The sequence below is a fragment of the Panthera uncia genome, chromosome B4 (genome assembly GCF_023721935.1).
Source record: "Panthera uncia isolate 11264 chromosome B4, Puncia_PCG_1.0, whole genome shotgun sequence".
NCBI lineage: Eukaryota > Metazoa > Chordata > Mammalia > Carnivora > Felidae > Panthera > Panthera uncia.
The window spans coordinates 133,429,747-133,445,734 of NC_064809.1; the positions used below are offsets into that span (position 1 = coordinate 133,429,747).

A 15,988-nucleotide genomic window follows, 5' to 3' on the forward strand; every position below is an offset into this window, starting at 1 on the left:
AGGAAGAAGAAGGGAGGGAGGAAGGAAGGAAGGAAAGCAGGAAGGAAGGGAGAGAGGGAGGAAGGTAGGAAGCAGGGAGGGAGGAAGGAAGGAAGGAAGGGAGGGAGGAGGGAGGGAGGGAGGAAGGGAGGGAGGAAGGAAGGGAGGGAGAAGGAGGGAGGGAGGAAGGGAGGGAGGGAGGGAAGAAGGAAGGAAGGGAGGAAGGAAGAAGAAGGGAGGGAGGAAGGGAGGAGGAGGGGAGGGAGGGAGGGAGGAGGGAGGGAGGGAGGAGGAGGGTGGGCATGTCCCAAGCCCCGCAGGCATTGCTGTATAACATCATCCTGGAGGGAGCATCCAGAGTGCTTGCGTTTGTTCTCTTCGAGGGAGGAGAGGACCTGGGGAGAGGACGTTGAAACAGCGGGGCCTCCAGAGCCAATGCTGAGCCCAGGGCTCTGTGGGGACCACTGAGACCAGCCTGGACTGCACGGCTTTTACGCTGCCCCTCCCGTCGGTGCCACGGCCGGCAGCCGCCCCCCGGCCCCCAGGTGCCTCTGCCCCTGCGGTGCCGCTGCTGTTGCTTCCCGGAGGAGCCCCGTCCGGAGACACCCACGCCTTAGCAGGCGGGGACGTGGAGGGGACCCGTGGCTGAGGCCGGGCTCGGGGTCAGTCCCCCACCTCCAGGTGGCCGGTCTTGTCTGGCTCCGCCGGGTTGCTCCCCGCTCCCCGTGGGTGACGAGGTAGCGGCGGTACCTGGGAGCGTCTCGTGGTCCCGACACGGCGTCCGGATGTCAGAGAAACAAGAAGGGGACCGTGAGCGCGGGGAGGCAGAAGGCCACATCCGAGACCCTCTGCGTTCTTCCTCGGAGCCCCCTTCCCGCCGTGAGGCCACCGCACGGCCTCCTGGGCTCCAGCTCCCTCCCTGCACGTCAGCCCCCTGCTTCCCCTCCAGTCGCTTTTTCCACTTTGTGTGCACGGAGCATTCCCAGGTTGTGCCCTCGAACCCCACACCCCCTTTCCGTCCCGGCGTCCTTCCCCCAGGAAGGACTAGGAAGCTCGGAGCTGCGGGGCTCCACGTCCTGTCGGCTCCCCGCCGCTCGGGGACGATGTGTTCCCCCCCCCCCCCCCCCCCCCCCCCCCCGCCACAGGAGGGTCCCCACTGCGGCCAGGCGAGCGGGTGGCCCTGACGCCCTGCCTCCTGCTCTTGCCCCTTCCTGTTGCAGAAAAGCTGGCCGGCTGCAAGCTGAACGTGGCAGAGGTGACGCAGTCCGAGGTAGGGCAGAGGCAGAAGCTGCAGACGGTGCTGGAAGCCGTGCACGGCCTGCTGCGGCCCCACGGCTGGGCGCTCCAGTGGACCGTCGACGGTGAGTAGTCCCGGGGGACACAGAGCCCGGCCCCTCGGCTCGCCACGGTGTCGTTCGCTGGGGCTTCTGGGCCTGCGCTTTCCAAGCCCGTTCAGGCCGCTGCCCCATGGGAGGCGGCCGGGACAGGACAGCGTCCCCACGCTGGGGAGCCAGCTCCTAGGTGAGAGAGGAGGTCTCCCGTCTTACCCTTTGGTCCCCCGTGCTTCAGAGGAGACAGGAGTTGTTTCTGGTCTGGGGCGTCAGGGGCGGCCTGCAGAGGAAGGAGGGGAAAGACGGAGAAGCTCCGTGGGGCTCGTGGAAGGGACCCAACCCCAGGTCCCCGCGGCACCAGCACCAAAAGGGCTGTTTCACCCGTGACCCACTGTGGCAGGTCCTCGGGAAGGGAATCACGCCGGCCCCCGGGGTATGTCCCGGAGCGTGCTGGCACCACAGGCAGGTGACCTCACGGTATTTCCAGCCTAGAGGCGGAGCCTGAAAGGTGAAGGGTTAAATGAAGCAAGAGAAGCCCCAGGGTGCCCGGGGGGCTCAGTGGGGTAAGCGTCCAACTTCGGCTCAGGTCATGATCTCACAGCTCACCAGAGTTTGAGCCCGCGTCGGGCTCTTGGAGCCTGGATCCTGCTTCGGATTCTGTGCCTCCCTCTCTCTCTCTGCCCCTCTCCCACTTGTGCACTCTCTGTCTCTCTCTCAAAAATAAATAAACTTAAAAAAGACGTTAAAGAAAAGAGAGAGAAGCCAGAAGGTGCCGGCCCCCCAGCAGGGCAGTCAGGGCCCGGCTCAGAGGCCCCCCCCCCCGCCCCCGGCAGCCACCAGGGGCCCCTGTGCTTCGGAGGGATGAGCTCTAGGCTGTGGTGAGGAGACTGGCGCCTGGTTTCTTGGCATCGAGACCCGCCACAGACCCCAGCCTACCTCCCGGGTCGTGGGGGCCGTCGGTGGGGGGGAATCGAGTGTTTTGCAAGCCGTGAAGTCCTGCTCAGGACTGTGACCACGGCTGGGCCCGAGGGCTGGAGCAAAGCTCTATCTTTCCCCTTCCCTTGTGCTAATTTCGCTCTCCTGCCCGTTCTGTCTCCTCCTCACACTACCCGGTTGACGCCTTTTAAAAATACCTTGCTTTGGGGGCGCCTGGGTGCCTCAGTCAGTTAAGCATCCAGCTCTTGATTTCAGCTCAGGTCATGATCCCAGAGTTGTGGGATCGAGCCTCGTGTCAGGCTTTGCGTCGAGTGGAGCCTGCTTGGGATTCTCTCTCTGTCTGCCCCTTTCCCACTTGCTGTCTGTCTCTCCCTCTCTCTCTCCGCCTCTCTTCTGCTTGTGTTCACTCTCAAAAAAACCCCAAAAGCCCCCAGACCCGTGCCCTTGAAAGTGGTTACACATGTTACCTTAAGCCGACAGGAAAGAAACCAGAAACACAGGGTGCTCGTCACCATCGTTTTTCCGCGGCCCGCGCTGTTTTCTCCATGGTTGTTCTCCGCGGTCTCATTTGGACGCAACGTCTTCGTTGCCTTGTGGGCCGGGGCTCCGGGCTCCTGCCTCACCTGGTCTATAGCTGCTCCCTCTTCCCTCCCCCGACCAGCCATTCACGGGAAGAACCTGGTGGCCATCCTTCACCTCCTCGTCGCCCTGGCCATGCACTTCCGGGCCCCGATCCGCCTTCCGGAGCACGTGTCCGTGCAGGTGGTGGTGGTGCGGGTGAGTATGGGACGGGGCGGTGGGCTTGCCCGTGGCGTCGCGGGAGGGGCGCCAGGCCAGCTGCCTCCCGTAGGTCTCCTGCTGCCTTTTCTTCTTCCCCTAAGAGGCCACCTTCTGTCCTCCCCGCCTGACCCAGTGTGTGTCTCACCCTGGCTTTGGTCCAAATGACTGGAGCGGGAGCAGCGGCCCTGATTTGGAGAGGGAGGCGGATTCAGAGGCATGAGCGTGTTGAATTTTCCAGGCTTTTTTAAAAAGAACATTCATCTGTCTCCAAAGCCAAGTAGCTGGAATTCAGTTCTCTTGAACGAGCTTGCTCCTCACCGGAGAGGGCTGAGTCCAGCGGCATGAACAGATGCCCCGGTTAGAGCTTCTCCAGGTCTCTTCCCCGTTATCCCCCTTGTTCCCCGGCTCTCTCTCTTGGAGTTCATTCTCTTGCTTCACTTGGAGACGTGGAAGCAGGAGCCAGGGCCCTCCTGACCGAGGAGGGGCCTTTCCTGCCGTGTCCCCTGCATTTGAGGGGAGACACCCCTCAAGTGGCTTTGTGTTCGGCGCTTGTCCTGTGAAGTGTGCATGAAGCACCTACTGTGCGCACTGGCTGTTGGGGACGCTGAACGTGGAAAACACTCGGGTTCCGGACACGAGACCCGTGAGGTTAACGCCCGGGGCCTGGACGTCTGTGTGCTTATGCACTTGTGATGCCCAGCTCCACACTTGCCCTCCTCCGCTCTCTGTGGGCGGCAAGGCTCTGGCCGGCCCCGGTCTCCCAAAGCCATCTGACCCCGCCGTTACCCCCGGAGCTCGGCCTTGACCCGGCCGGGCAGGTACGCCCCTTTCTGGCATCAGGCGAGGGTCACCCACTGCCACCTGGCCCCGCTTGCTTCCCGAGGAGGGATGTTTATGGTCAGTGGTGGTGATGGAGACAGAGACCATCCCTGCTGCCCTTCTCCTGGACGTTCACTCGCGGCAGCCAGCCGGGAAAGGCTTCCCAAGGACACGCGGGCGCGTCCGTCAGACTCGGGGGCCCCGTGAGTGCCGTGTAGCTCGGTAATCAAGGTATTTCCTTTCAGGCCCGCACTTTGGTCCAAGAAAATCTCTTGGGTTTTTAGAAAGTTTTACTGACCCGGGCAAGCCCTTGCTGGTGCCTCCTGCCTGACCAGGGTTACGGAAGGATTCTTAGGGCCACGTCCAAAGGGGTGTGAATCAAGAGGAGGTCCCGGGAACAGACTGACCTCAGGCCTCAGAAGCCTGCCTCCCAGGCCCTGGGGCCTGTCCCTCCACGTCCGATTATCCGGTCTGAGATGGGAGATGCAAGGAATGTGGGGGTCCATGGAGGGAAGGGATGAGGACAAGGGTCTCAGTCACTACATAGCAGCATGGCCTTGGGAGACCATTTGATTTCTCTGAGTTGTGGCAAGTTCCTCATAGAACTGAGCGGATGCTATAAACCTTTGAAATACTCAGCTTCACGTGTCCGGTACTCAGCCCTGGGCCTGGCACCTAGGAAGTGCCTAATACACATTGGACGCGTGAGCGAGAAAAGTGTCTCCAACCTCCCGCGGTGGACTGAGTCTCCTGGGAATCAGGCCGAGGCCCTGAGGCCGCTGATGGCCACCCATGCTGGTTGCTTGAGAGTTCCCTGGAGGCCGAGCTGGGAAGGGGTGGGGAGCTCAGCTCTCAAGAGGTGTCCATGGTGGGTTGGCCAGCAGGAAGGGAGCTCCCCGTGTCTCGAGGGGTCCAAGTAGGGGCTCGCGGTGGTTGGGTGGGCTGGCCGCCCGAGCTCCACCTTGCGGTCCCGTGACATGCGGGCTGCCCCCCATTCCTACCACCACCCCCTTCAGTCCCACCATTGCTGCCTCTTCACACCCGTGGGGCTTTCGGAGAAGTCTGTCACGCACAGGGTGACGTCCCAGGGTCTGCTGTATGTAACAAAATACCGCGACCTGGCTGTTTGAAACAACAGACCCTCGCCTGATGCCAGGAAGGAGCATTTCCACCTGCCGGGTCAAGGCCGAGCTCCCCAGGGTAACGGAGGGGTCAGATGGCTTCGGAAAACCGGTACCAGCCTGAGCCTTGCAGCCCGCGTTAGTAACGGAGGCCAGAAGTCCTAGTAATCAAGGGGTTGGCAGGGCCCCAGTCTCTCTGAAGCCTCCAGGGGAGGATCCTTCCTTCTCTCTTCCAGCTTCTGGTGACTTCCGGCAGCCCTCGGCATTTCTGGCCTTGTAGATGTGTCCCCCCAGGCTCTGCCTGTGTCGTCACATGACCTCTTCCCTCTGTGCCCGTGTGTGTGTGTGTGTGTGTGTGTGTGTGTGTGTGTGTGTGTGTGTTTTCTCTCATAAGGACTCCAGTCATGCTGGACTTAGGACCTGCCTAGTCCATCATGGCCTCATCCTAACTAACTGTGTCTGCAAAGACCCAGTTTCCAAACAAGGTCACGTTCTGAGGTTCCGAATGGACATGACTTCTGGGCGGGGGGGCACCTGCCTCAGTCGAGTGCACCTCCCTATGTTGTGTTCCTCGTGCCCCCTACTTACTCCCCCAGCGGCACGGCACCGGGGAATCCCTTCGGGAGCTAGGGTTTCCCCTGATACCCCCATAGCTGCCAGCTCTCAGCGCAAGGTGGAGAGCCTGGGGGGAGGGGAGGGGGCAGTTTCCAGCCACTGAAAGGGTCACCCGCTGTGGCCACCTGCAGTCCACCTGCCGTGGGCGTGGCTCAGATGCTGTCCTCAGGCGGACTCCCGGCCCCAGGGCCATCTGCACACGGCTCACTTACCCTGCCAGTGATGCCCTTCCTCCCGTCCCCTCTGCCTGCCCACGTATTTGTATATTTATCTGTTCGTTTTGGGCTTTGCAGAAGCGAGAAGGCCTGCTGCATTCCAGCCACATCACGGAAGAGCTGACCACAACCACCGAGTAAGTGGGCCTGTGGGAGCCGGGGACCCGCACGTACGCGGGGGGCTGATTTCTGCGCGACACCCCCCGCCACCCCCGCTGCCAGCCTTAGGATGAGATTTTCATGCAAGCCCTGCCCTAGCTTTATGTCCTGCGTGTGCTTTCGTCAAAGATTTTTTTTTTCTCATGAGGAAGGGCAAGATAGCAGTTTGGTTTGGCATTTATTTAAACATTTTTAATGTTTATTTTTGAGAGAGAGAGCGTGAGTGGGGCAGGGGCAGAGAGAGGGAGACACAGAATCTGAAGCAGGCTCCAGGCTCCGAGCTGTCAGCACAGGGCCCCACGTGGGGCTCGAACCCACGAACCGTGAGACCACAACCTGAGCCAAAGTCTGACGCTTAACTGACTGAGCCACCCAGGCGCCCCTGGTTTGGTATTTAAATGAGGAATTCTCCCAGATAGAAAAATAAATAATGTGCGGTACGGGAATTAGAACGTACTTCGGCTGCCCCAAATCGTTTCTGTAAAGACACAGAGAATAATAAGTAAAAACGTAACTGATCACATTCAAGATCTCTTTACGAGGAAGAAAAGGAAAAGGGGAACTTGAAACATGGGGCTTTTGTAGGGTAGGTATGCCAAAGTCTTCAAAGTTTTCTGTGTGAGAACAGAGTTATTCTCCAAAGCCTTTGGACTTTTATTCCTTATTTTCGAAGGTGATCTTAAAGAATGTAGAGAGGGGGCGGGAGGGAGGAGGTGTTCAGAATGGTTAGGGACCCCTTGTCCCTGCATCCGCTCTGTCGGAGAGGGAGCCACACGTCTGAATTAGAACTTGCCTTTGAGAGAGTGCCGAGCTGTCTCTCGCCTCTTAGAGAAAGCCAGAGGGCAATTTTTAAGAAGTCTAAAAGGCTTCAAAATCTATTCAAAGTAGCAAATCGAATGGTAAATTTTGCATGTGGCTTTTAGGAGCCCCCACGACACCCCGTGAAGGATCTTTAAAATTCACTTGCGTTTGTGCCTCTCGACCAACCCTGTCTCAGATGAAACAGAACAGTCGAGATTGATCTTCTCGGTGAACCCTCCCGCTCTGTTCACGGAGTGATTAATTACTGTGTCACGAATTCACGGACGGTCTCTCAAAACTTGAGGCTGACCCAGGAAACCACTCCCGGCATGGGGGCTGGCGAATTGGGGAGTCGCTGCCCGGAGGCCTGATGTGTGGCCTGATGTGCGGCGTGTCTGTTCCAAGCCCGTGGCAGCGGGGGGGAGGGGGAGAGGGGAGACCTGGGCCAAGGGCCGTGGTGCCCAGCCTGGCACCTCTGGTGGGCCTATGGCAAGCAGCCTGGCCTGTTTGGGAGCCGCAGGAAGGCAGCTTGAGGGGAGTGAGGAGGGGGGTGGCATCTGAGTTATCCACAATTGGGTAGCAAGCCACCCCGAAACCAAGTGGCTTAAAACACCAGGCACCGTACTTGCTGACAGTGCTGGATCAGACTGGGCAGGTCCTCATCTAGTCAGGGGGGTTGGGGCTGCCTGGGTGGCAGGCCTCTGTCCTTCCATCTGTCCCTCGTCCTCACGGGGCTGGGCTTCCTACCTTTCTTCCCATTTCTTTTTCTAGAGGCCACGCTGAGCTCACCTCCTCCGGGAAGCCCTCCGCGGTCGCCCAGAGGAGTGGCTGGCTTCCTTTTAGTGCCCACGGGTACCCATGGGCCGTGTTGAAATGGGGGTTTATGAGGGCAGGGCCATGGCATTTATTGGTATGGGGTGATTATTTCTTTATTTCCATGGCTTGCGCCTAGTAACTGCTCAAGAGAATGTTTGTTAAGTAAGACAGGGCCAAAGGACTTGAGCGTGGAGGGACTTGGGGACGAAATAAGGACCTCCGTGCCTCTCCGGAAGGTCGATGCAGGGGGAGGGCCTGCGTGCTGGAGGGACCAGCCTCTGTGCCTTGTGGCTTCAGCGTCTGCAGGCAGGAATCGGGGCCCAGCCTGCGCTTCTTCAGGATTCTTCCGTGACTCCCTGAACGAGAGGCGTGCTTGCTCCCTGCAGGGTGACCCTTGCGCGTTAAAGCTTATGGTTCAGCGGCCCCAGGAGACCCGTTTTCTGCTGAAGCGTTCTCTCTATTAACCGCTGCCATGATGCAACTTCCCATCAATGGCAAATGGCATCGAAGGGATGGTTTGAAGAAAGGTGGCCGTTTGCTGCCGATCTTGTGCCGACATTTAGAAATCTACCCGAGCACCTGCCCTTTGTAATTAGAGGGGCAGAGACTCTGTCGAAACGGGATTTACCTCTTTATAAAAAGCCCCTCGGCGGGGCAGCGGGGGCTGCGACTTCTGCGTTCCCTCCATCGTGGCCTCCTCACGTCGCGTTCTGAGCGACCCCTCTGACGGCTCCCTCTCTGTTCTGTTTGCAGGATGATGATGGGTCGCTTTGGTAAGTAAGCGTGGGGGTGGGGAGGCCCCGGGTCGCGGGCACTTTGGGGCGGTGACGGGAAGCTCACGCAGGGGGCAGGGCCGGCAGGACCCGGTGGGGTTTCCTCCCGTCGGCAGCGCTGGGTCTCCGAGGGAGAGTGTGTGGATCCCCCTGGGGTCTGTCTGCTTCTCCGAGATGCCACCGGCCCGTGGGATAAGAGCGCGGTGGGGGTGGCGTGTGAAAGGGGGCTGGCGGGGGGAGGGGGGTGTCTGGGATGTGGCAGGTGCTCTCTGGGACGGGGGGCGTTTCCAGTGGCCGTTCCCGGAGAGCTGTCCCCTCCCCTCCGGAAGCATGGCATGACCCTGTCTTCATCTCAGCAAGAGGTGGCAGATACAAGGACAGCTTGGGGCGGCGTTCGAACCCTCAGGGGTGGGAGGCCCCCAGCTTCTTCTCAGCCGCAGCCAGAGGCCGACTGAGTGAAGCTCCTTGCTTTGGGGAAGATTTCAAAACAGAAAGCCCTCCACCCCCAAATCGCACGTTCTCCAGGGAGCACAGCTGTTAGAAGGAAAAGTGGAGGGGCGCCTGGGGGGCTTCGCGGGTTAAGCGTCCGACTTTGGCCCCGGACATGATCTCACGGCTCGTGAGTTCGAGCCCCGGGTCGGGCTCTGTGCTGACAGCTCAGAGCCTGGAGCTGTTACGTCCTCAAGCTTTCTTCAGTAGGCCTTAAGCTGCCCTGGGGAAAATCCCAGTCTTTGCTGTTTTTTTTTTTTTTTTTTTTTTTTTTTTTGAAGTAAGCAGTTCAGTCCTTTTTAAATGTCTTTATTATTTTTTAAAGGAAGGGAGAGAAAAGGAAACCCTCCGGTGCTGAGGGCAGCAGGGCGACAGTGAGAGGAGCTCAGCCCACAGGGCCAGCGAGGGCACCTGGGGCGGACACGTGTCACGGCAGCTTGGCCCCCGCTGCCTGGGCGGGGGACACAGTGTACCCTTGTGTCACCTCCCTGTCACTCCTGTGTGGGCTCAGACCTCCGTGGAACTGGGGAGGTATAGAGGCGATAAGAGCGGGCCCTTCAGACCGTTGTTAAGTGTCTTTGATTTTCTGCACGTTGTCACGTCCCTGTTTGGCGGGGGCCCAGTTGGAGGTTTGGGGGCCCTGGGGAGAGTCTGCTCGGCAGAGGGGGTGGGAGCCCGGCCGAGAAGCCCCCGCGACCCTGCCAATGGCGCAAATGGGGTGCAGGACCGTGATGCCTTGGGAAAGGGCCAGGTGTCACAGTATGAAAACTGGACCCGGCTGCTGTGCCGGTGGACACGGGGGGCGTGTGAGCCTTCAGGGGCCGCGGAACCACGAGAAGCTGGTGGAGTCGTTGCTACTTTATAGGCTCGCCCTGCTTAGGAAGTGCACGCAGGCTATTAGCGGGGGACAGGCTGTTAGTTCCGCCCCCAGCTCCGGCTTCTGCTGGCGCAAGCTCCGAGGTCCCCTGGGTACCCAGATGGCAACCTCGGCCGCAGCTGGGCCTCCGCTGGCTCTTCTCCCGTGGGACCCTCGGGGTCCCCGACAGCCCTTGGCCCACCGAGGTCTGACTCTCCTTCCCCCCCGGGTCCTGGTCCCTGGCTCACCCCTCGAGCTGGAGTCATACTTCCTAAAGCGCCCCCCCAACCCCTCACTCTCCTCCTTAACACCCACCTTGGCTTAAGCTAAAGCCACAGCCCTCGAAGTGGCCCCCAGACCCTCTCAGACCACCCCTTCGCACACCCCTCGCCTCCTCTCTGGCCTCCTCCCTCCCCCGGCCTTTCTGCCTCCTGTCACGCCCCCCCACCCCCACCCTCCAGCTCTTGCAGTGCCCTCTTGGAATGCTCTCCCCCTGGATTCCCCCACGGCTCACTCCCCAGCTCCTACCCAGGAGGCCCTCCCTGACTGCCCTGCCCCCACCCAGCCTGTCTCTTCGCTCCCCTCGCTGGTGCTCCCAGGGAGCTGCCACTACCTGTCAGACTCCGGGAGCCCTCGGCGCCCTCCTTCTGTGCCTTCACACGAGGCCTCTTGAACTATAAGCATCCTGTGGGCTGGAGCTGTGTCGTCCTCAGCGTGCATCCCCCTGCAGCCTCCAGCCCTGGGCTGCAGACCTGCCGGGAGCTTCCAGAATACCAGGTGGACCCTCCTTGGCTAATGTCTGCCCGCTGGGCTTTGCAGGGGGGGAGGGGGGGTCCTGTTCAGCACTTGTTTTTCACCTGGGCGCCCTGAGCTCGGGAAGGAAGGGGGTCGCCCTCCCCCCCCCCCCCCCCCCCCCCCCGCCAGGGCCCCCTTTGGTGAGTCACCACTGTCCTGGCTGAGGTGGGCTGGGAGGCCCTTCTCCCCAGAGGAGCTGGGAGCTGCTGCTTGGTCTCCATAGCAACAGGCTTGCGGGCTGCCTCTCCTCCGCGGCAGCCCCTCCCCTGCCCTGGGCTTTGGGACAGGGGAGCAGCTCTCCTCTACCCCCATCTCCTCCTCACATCCCCCGCTTCCTGCCGACAGAGCCCCCCCCTTCCCCCCCACTGCAGCCCGACCGAGCCACCTGTGCCCCTCCCGGTCACCACCCTCTGGGGCTCCTCGCCCTGCCGGACCCAGTCCCTCTGAGCCTCCTTCCCAGGCCACGCTGTCTGCACCCCGCCCTGGCTTTCTTGTGCTTCTTTGTGCTTTCTGTTCCCTCTGTCTGGAATGCCCTTCCCCCTCCTCTTGTCCCAGCAAACCCGCGCTCGACCTCAAGGCTCCTGTGTGGGGCCTCCCTCAGGCCCCTGGCCCTCTGTCCCTGGGGGCCTCCAGGGACCAGGCCGATAACACCAAGGGGGGAGCGAGGAGAGCATCAGGTGATACTGTGACCCCTTAGCCTGTGTGCCGGGTCACGGGGGGGCGGGGTGGGGGGAGGACAGACAGGGGCGTGTCCTGGTTGACTTGGCCTCTCTCTGTGTCCTTTCTGGCTCCTTATGGGTTCCCGCTCTCTTTGTGCTATACCTCAGTTTCCCCGTCTGCCTCCACCCAGCCTGTGCCCCTCCCAGGGCTTTACCTCTGTGACTGTCCCCAGAGTCTGCAGAGGGACATGAGGCTGGGGTGGGGCAGAAAGGGCAGCTGGGGCCCTGAGGCAGTGGGCTTGTCCCTCTGTTCTCTGTTTCATTCCTACTCCAGCCGTGAGGTGAGGTAGGGACTATCGTCACTCCCACTTTACGGAGGAGGAAACGGGTAGGAAGGAAGCAACTTGCCCAAAGTCCGGGGACTTTGAAGTCGGGCGTCCGGGATTTGAAACGGGATCTATTTTCATTCCCGAGGCCAGGCTTCCCTCAGGGGTGCAGCGGAGGCTGGCCCGGCCGTGCTGTGTGGTGTCGCCCCTGTGCCCCCGGTGCAGGTAGGGGTGGCTCAGGGGCGGCAGGCCTCCGCACCCTCCCGTGGCGCCCCTGCACGCCTTCGCTCCGTGAGCCCAGCGGTGGCCCAGCTAAATATACGCGGCTGACGTCAGGCTCCGCTCTGCTCCCAGGGTTCTTCTCAAGCTGCATTTAAAGTTTGTATTTTGCTTTGTAAAGATGTAGCTTTTCTCTTCCCCTCCTTAGCAGGCTGTGGTATTGAGCCTAATCTGATTTAAGGGATTAGAAAAATAACGTCCGGCCGCCTTCACAGAAGAGCTGGAGGAGGGGCCTCTGCAAGGCCGGGCCCTCTGGTTGCTGGTGGCTTTTAGGCAGGCGAAACTGGGTGGCCCTCTCCCCAAGCACACGCGCCACCCCCCCCCCATGGGTGCTCATGTACACAACATACTCTCACGTGCACACACAAGCCCTTCCATCTCTCCCTTCCTCCTCGCCTCCCACCTTCCCTCTCCCCACCCCCGAGGCCGAGGGGGTCACTACCTGGGCTGGGCTGGGCTGCGAGTTGCCTCCCGGCACCCTCGGCCTTGGACTTGGAGCGCTTTCCTCTTGGGGCCAGACCGGGGGGGAAGGACTGGGCCGCCTCCCCCAGGAGACCTGGTTCTCTGGCCAGCTTGGGTGTCGGCCTGCCTTCTGATTTCTCCCTCTCTCCCCCTCCGTGGGTCAGGCCGGGCAGTCCTGAAGCTGGTCCTGGGTCAGCTCTGGTTCTGGGCTCCCGGCCATCTCCAGACAGGCAGTGGAGACTTCCTGCTCCCACCCCACCTGATCCGGCTGGGCTCCCCAGCCCCCAGAACGCCGCGCTGGGGTTTGCCCCCAAGCCAGTGCTAGTAATAGAGGGCCTCTCTGCTGGCTGGGGTCCTCTGAGCATATGTTGCCCCAGGCACCTTCAGGGAACAGCTGGCTCCTAGAAGACAGAAGTCGGGGCCCCAGGGCCTTCCAGATGCCCTCCTCCCTTTCCCCCTCTACCCTGCCAGGGAACCCCCACAGCCCCGCATCCACTCTGAGGCCTCAGTCTCCCTGCCTGGTGCAGCGGGCTCCATCCTGCCTCCATGAGGCCCCTGCCATGGCAGCAACAGGCTAGAACCAGGCACCTGGCCCCCAGCCCGCCCTGCTCCCTCTCATCCATTGAGAGCCATGGTGACCTGGCCTCCAGTGGCCTTACGTCAGATGGATTCTGTGTTGATGTGGAGGGCATGGCTGGGCTCTTGAGTAGCAGAGCGGGTTAGGGCTCTCCTGGAAGAAGGCAAGTGGGTGGGAATAGGCTGCCTCAGGCCCTGCAGATGTCCCCGCGGAGGGGGACACCCCCCCAAAGAATTGCTGGGGAGGGATTCTGGAGCCGGGTCTCCTGGTTGGTTCATTTGCTCTGAGGCAGTGCAGGGAACAAGCGAGAAAGGTGTTTCAGCCAGCAAGGAGTTGAGAGTCCAGCAGATAATATCCAGCAGACACGTAAACATTAGACGTCCTTTCAAGTAGTGATCGAGTGTTACAGGCAGCCCACGAGGGTCGGAGGACAGAGAGCGGGTGTGGGGCCCTCTTCTAGATGTGGATGGTCGTGGAAGGCTCTCCGGGGGAGTGATATCTGAGAGCAACCTGAAGGAAGTATGGCAGGTGGACAGCGGGTGCAAAGGCCCTGTGGTGGGCCTATGATGGAGGAGCGGCCTGGAAGCCAGGGAGGGTGCGTGTGTTGGGTGGGGAGGGGTGACTGTGCCTGCTGGATCCCGTGGGGCACGGGAGAGGGAGCGAGCGACAAGAAGCTGTTGGAGAGTTTCGGTCAGGGCAGGGAACGGGAGGGGCAAGAAATGACCCAGTCTACCCTTTAAAAGGCTCGCTGCACCTGCTAGGAGCAGGGATCGGAGGGCTGGGAGTAGAGGAGGGAGGCCAGGTAAGGAGGAGGCCGCCGCCACGTGAGGGCGGTGGGGCAGGCGTGGGGCTGGTAGCCGGGCTGGTGGGGAGACGCGCTCAGAGGCTCCAGCGAGATTTACTGGTGCGCGTGGCGAGTGGGGGGAGAGAGAGGCAGACAAGGAGTCCTGGAGTCTGAGGATGTGATGGGGGCGGGTGTTCAAGTGCCGCCCGTGAGTTCCATGTTGCAAGACAGAAAGTGACTTAGAGGAAGCATCTTTTCCTTGATTTTGTCCCTCATCTGCGCCTGCCCTCGGGCTCTGGTGGGAATGAGGGGGATTCTAGGCGGGTGAGAGAGAGTCAGGGGGGTGGGACATCCCCGGGAGGCGGGCTCCGAAGCCGCCCGGTCCCCGGGGATGGGCGGCCCGTGCGTTTCCATGAACCCCACCCTGTGTCTCTTCCCCTTCGCCTGTCCACGCAGAGCGGGACGCCTTCGACACCCTGTTCGACCACGCCCCGGACAAGCTCAGCGTGGTGAAGAAGGTAGGCTCTGGTCTGGGCTCTTTCCCTCTGTCTCCAGGCTTTTTTACAGCGTGAACTCGGTGCTGGGAAGAAGGTGGGAACACGTTTGCAATCTCTGAAATGTTTGCCACGTGGATTGAAGTGTAATTATAGGCAAAAACGTAACTACAGTGCATAAAATTAGCACCTTTAACTCAACATCTCCGCTCCCCGGGCGTCTTCCTGCCCGCCCCGCCCGCTCCTGTCGGGTGAATTATCCCGCCAGTGCCAGTGTGGCGCCTCGTTCCGACTCGGGGCTCTTTCTCAACGTGGGAATGTTTTCAAGCATGTCCACCTGCTGGCTCTTGCAGGCCTCGTTGCCATGAAGCTGTATTCCCAACCTGCCCGGTAAGCAGGCAGGCCTTTGCCGGCCGAGCTGCTCTGTGCGTGCACTTGGCCCATGTCCCCCACCCCACGCAGGAGCGCGAGGACAGGCCCCCTCCCCGCCCCGCCCCCAGCCCAGGCAGCCTGCGCGTAAGACCCTGGATATGGAACAAACCGTGCGAACCGAGACTGGAGTCAGGGGCCAGGGAATGATGAGCTTCCAGGGGGATCCGCCAGGAGGGATTGTTCTCGCCCAGAAGGAATCGAGACCCAGCCCACTGGAGTTCTCTGAGCGCCTGCAGACTCCTCCCTCGAGGAGGCAGCGGGAGGGTGGATGCGCTTTCCGCCTTCCTGTGAAATCCAAGGGGCAATCGTTTCTGCCCTTGACCTGGGGGAGAGAGAACAGGTTTCTTAATGCAGGACTTCTCAGGGCCTTTGATATGCTGCCGTGCATTGGAATTCTCCAAGAGGGGGCTTGGTAGGAAGCATTTTCCAAACTTGTTTGTCGATAGTGACATCTGTTGATCCATTTATTTTGTTAAATACATTAAATTAAATTCCTATGGAGCCCACTTTTGGAAAATGCCGGTCCAGCCTGGGACCATGAGATTATGAGTTCTTGGAAGCACTTTGCAAAAGGCTGGCACAACCATCCCAGTGGTCCTTCTGGGTCGGAGCCTTCTTAGCATCCTTGGGTCACGAGTGGCCTGCCTTGGGGCCTCAGAGCAGTGCCCCTCCCCCCTCCCCCTGCCACACCTGGCCCCCAGCAACCCTGACAGAACCGTCTGGATGCACAGGGAGATTCAAATCTGGCTGCCCCATCTATCAACTGCGTGACCTGAGGCAGGCGATAACCCGTACCTCAGTTTCCCCGTCTGTCAGGGCCAAGGCAGGACTCCCCTCTCCGGGGCTCTGTGAGAGCAGAATATAATCCGGTCCAGCAGAGGCCTAGCACGAAGCGTATCAGCTATCGCTGAGTACGATGTGGCATAAGGTTCGACTTTCAGTAGATAGGCCATTGATTCATTCTTTGAAAGGACATGGTTTGGGGCCCTGGGGACCCCAGTGATGACCAAGACCAAATCCTTTTATCTGCCTGACAGCTGACAGCTTCCTGCTTCCAGCCCGGCCCTTCCCCACCCCCACATCGAGAGTGGCCGTGTTAGAGGCTGCCCGTACCCCAGAATAAAAGCCGGGAGACCCTGCCCCCCTCTCCGGGGTCACCCCTCCTGCTCTCTTCCATCCCGTCACATCCAGCTGCAGCCTGAAGACCTCGGAGTGTTCGCGGCCTGGGTGCCTGCTCTGCCCACCCCCCCGCTCCCATCTCCCATCCGGCCTGCCCCCTCCCCCCCGCCCACTCAAAGGCTCCCTCCTCTGGCATCCTCGGGGGTCCGGCGGGGGGGGGGCGGTCCACACGCCTGCCTCTGTGCCCAGCAGACCTTCACGTCTTTCACATGCTTCGCTCTGGCTCTTGATTTCTCTTGTCGCCTCCACCAGCTGTGTAGGGAGAATCCTGCCACAGGCTTTCCAGGTGCCCCCCCCCCCCCCCCCCCCCC

The 15,988-nt window shown here is 60.9% G+C and overlaps 1 protein-coding gene across 5 annotated transcripts in view; it reads left to right on the forward strand.

Moving 5' to 3' along the window:
* Positions 1-15,988, forward strand: part of PARVB (parvin beta) — a 103,345-nt gene that overhangs the window by 74,495 nt on the left and 12,862 nt on the right. For all 5 annotated transcript variants that reach the window (XM_049626495.1, XM_049626494.1, XM_049626497.1 and 2 more), the window contains exons 5-9: positions 1,200-1,340; positions 2,908-3,023; positions 5,875-5,933; positions 8,326-8,345; positions 14,029-14,090. In XM_049626495.1, the coding sequence (XP_049482452.1) occupies positions 1,200-1,340; positions 2,908-3,023; positions 5,875-5,933; positions 8,326-8,345; positions 14,029-14,090 (398 nt within the window). The remainder of the gene's footprint in view (positions 1-1,199; positions 1,341-2,907; positions 3,024-5,874; positions 5,934-8,325; positions 8,346-14,028; positions 14,091-15,988) is intronic.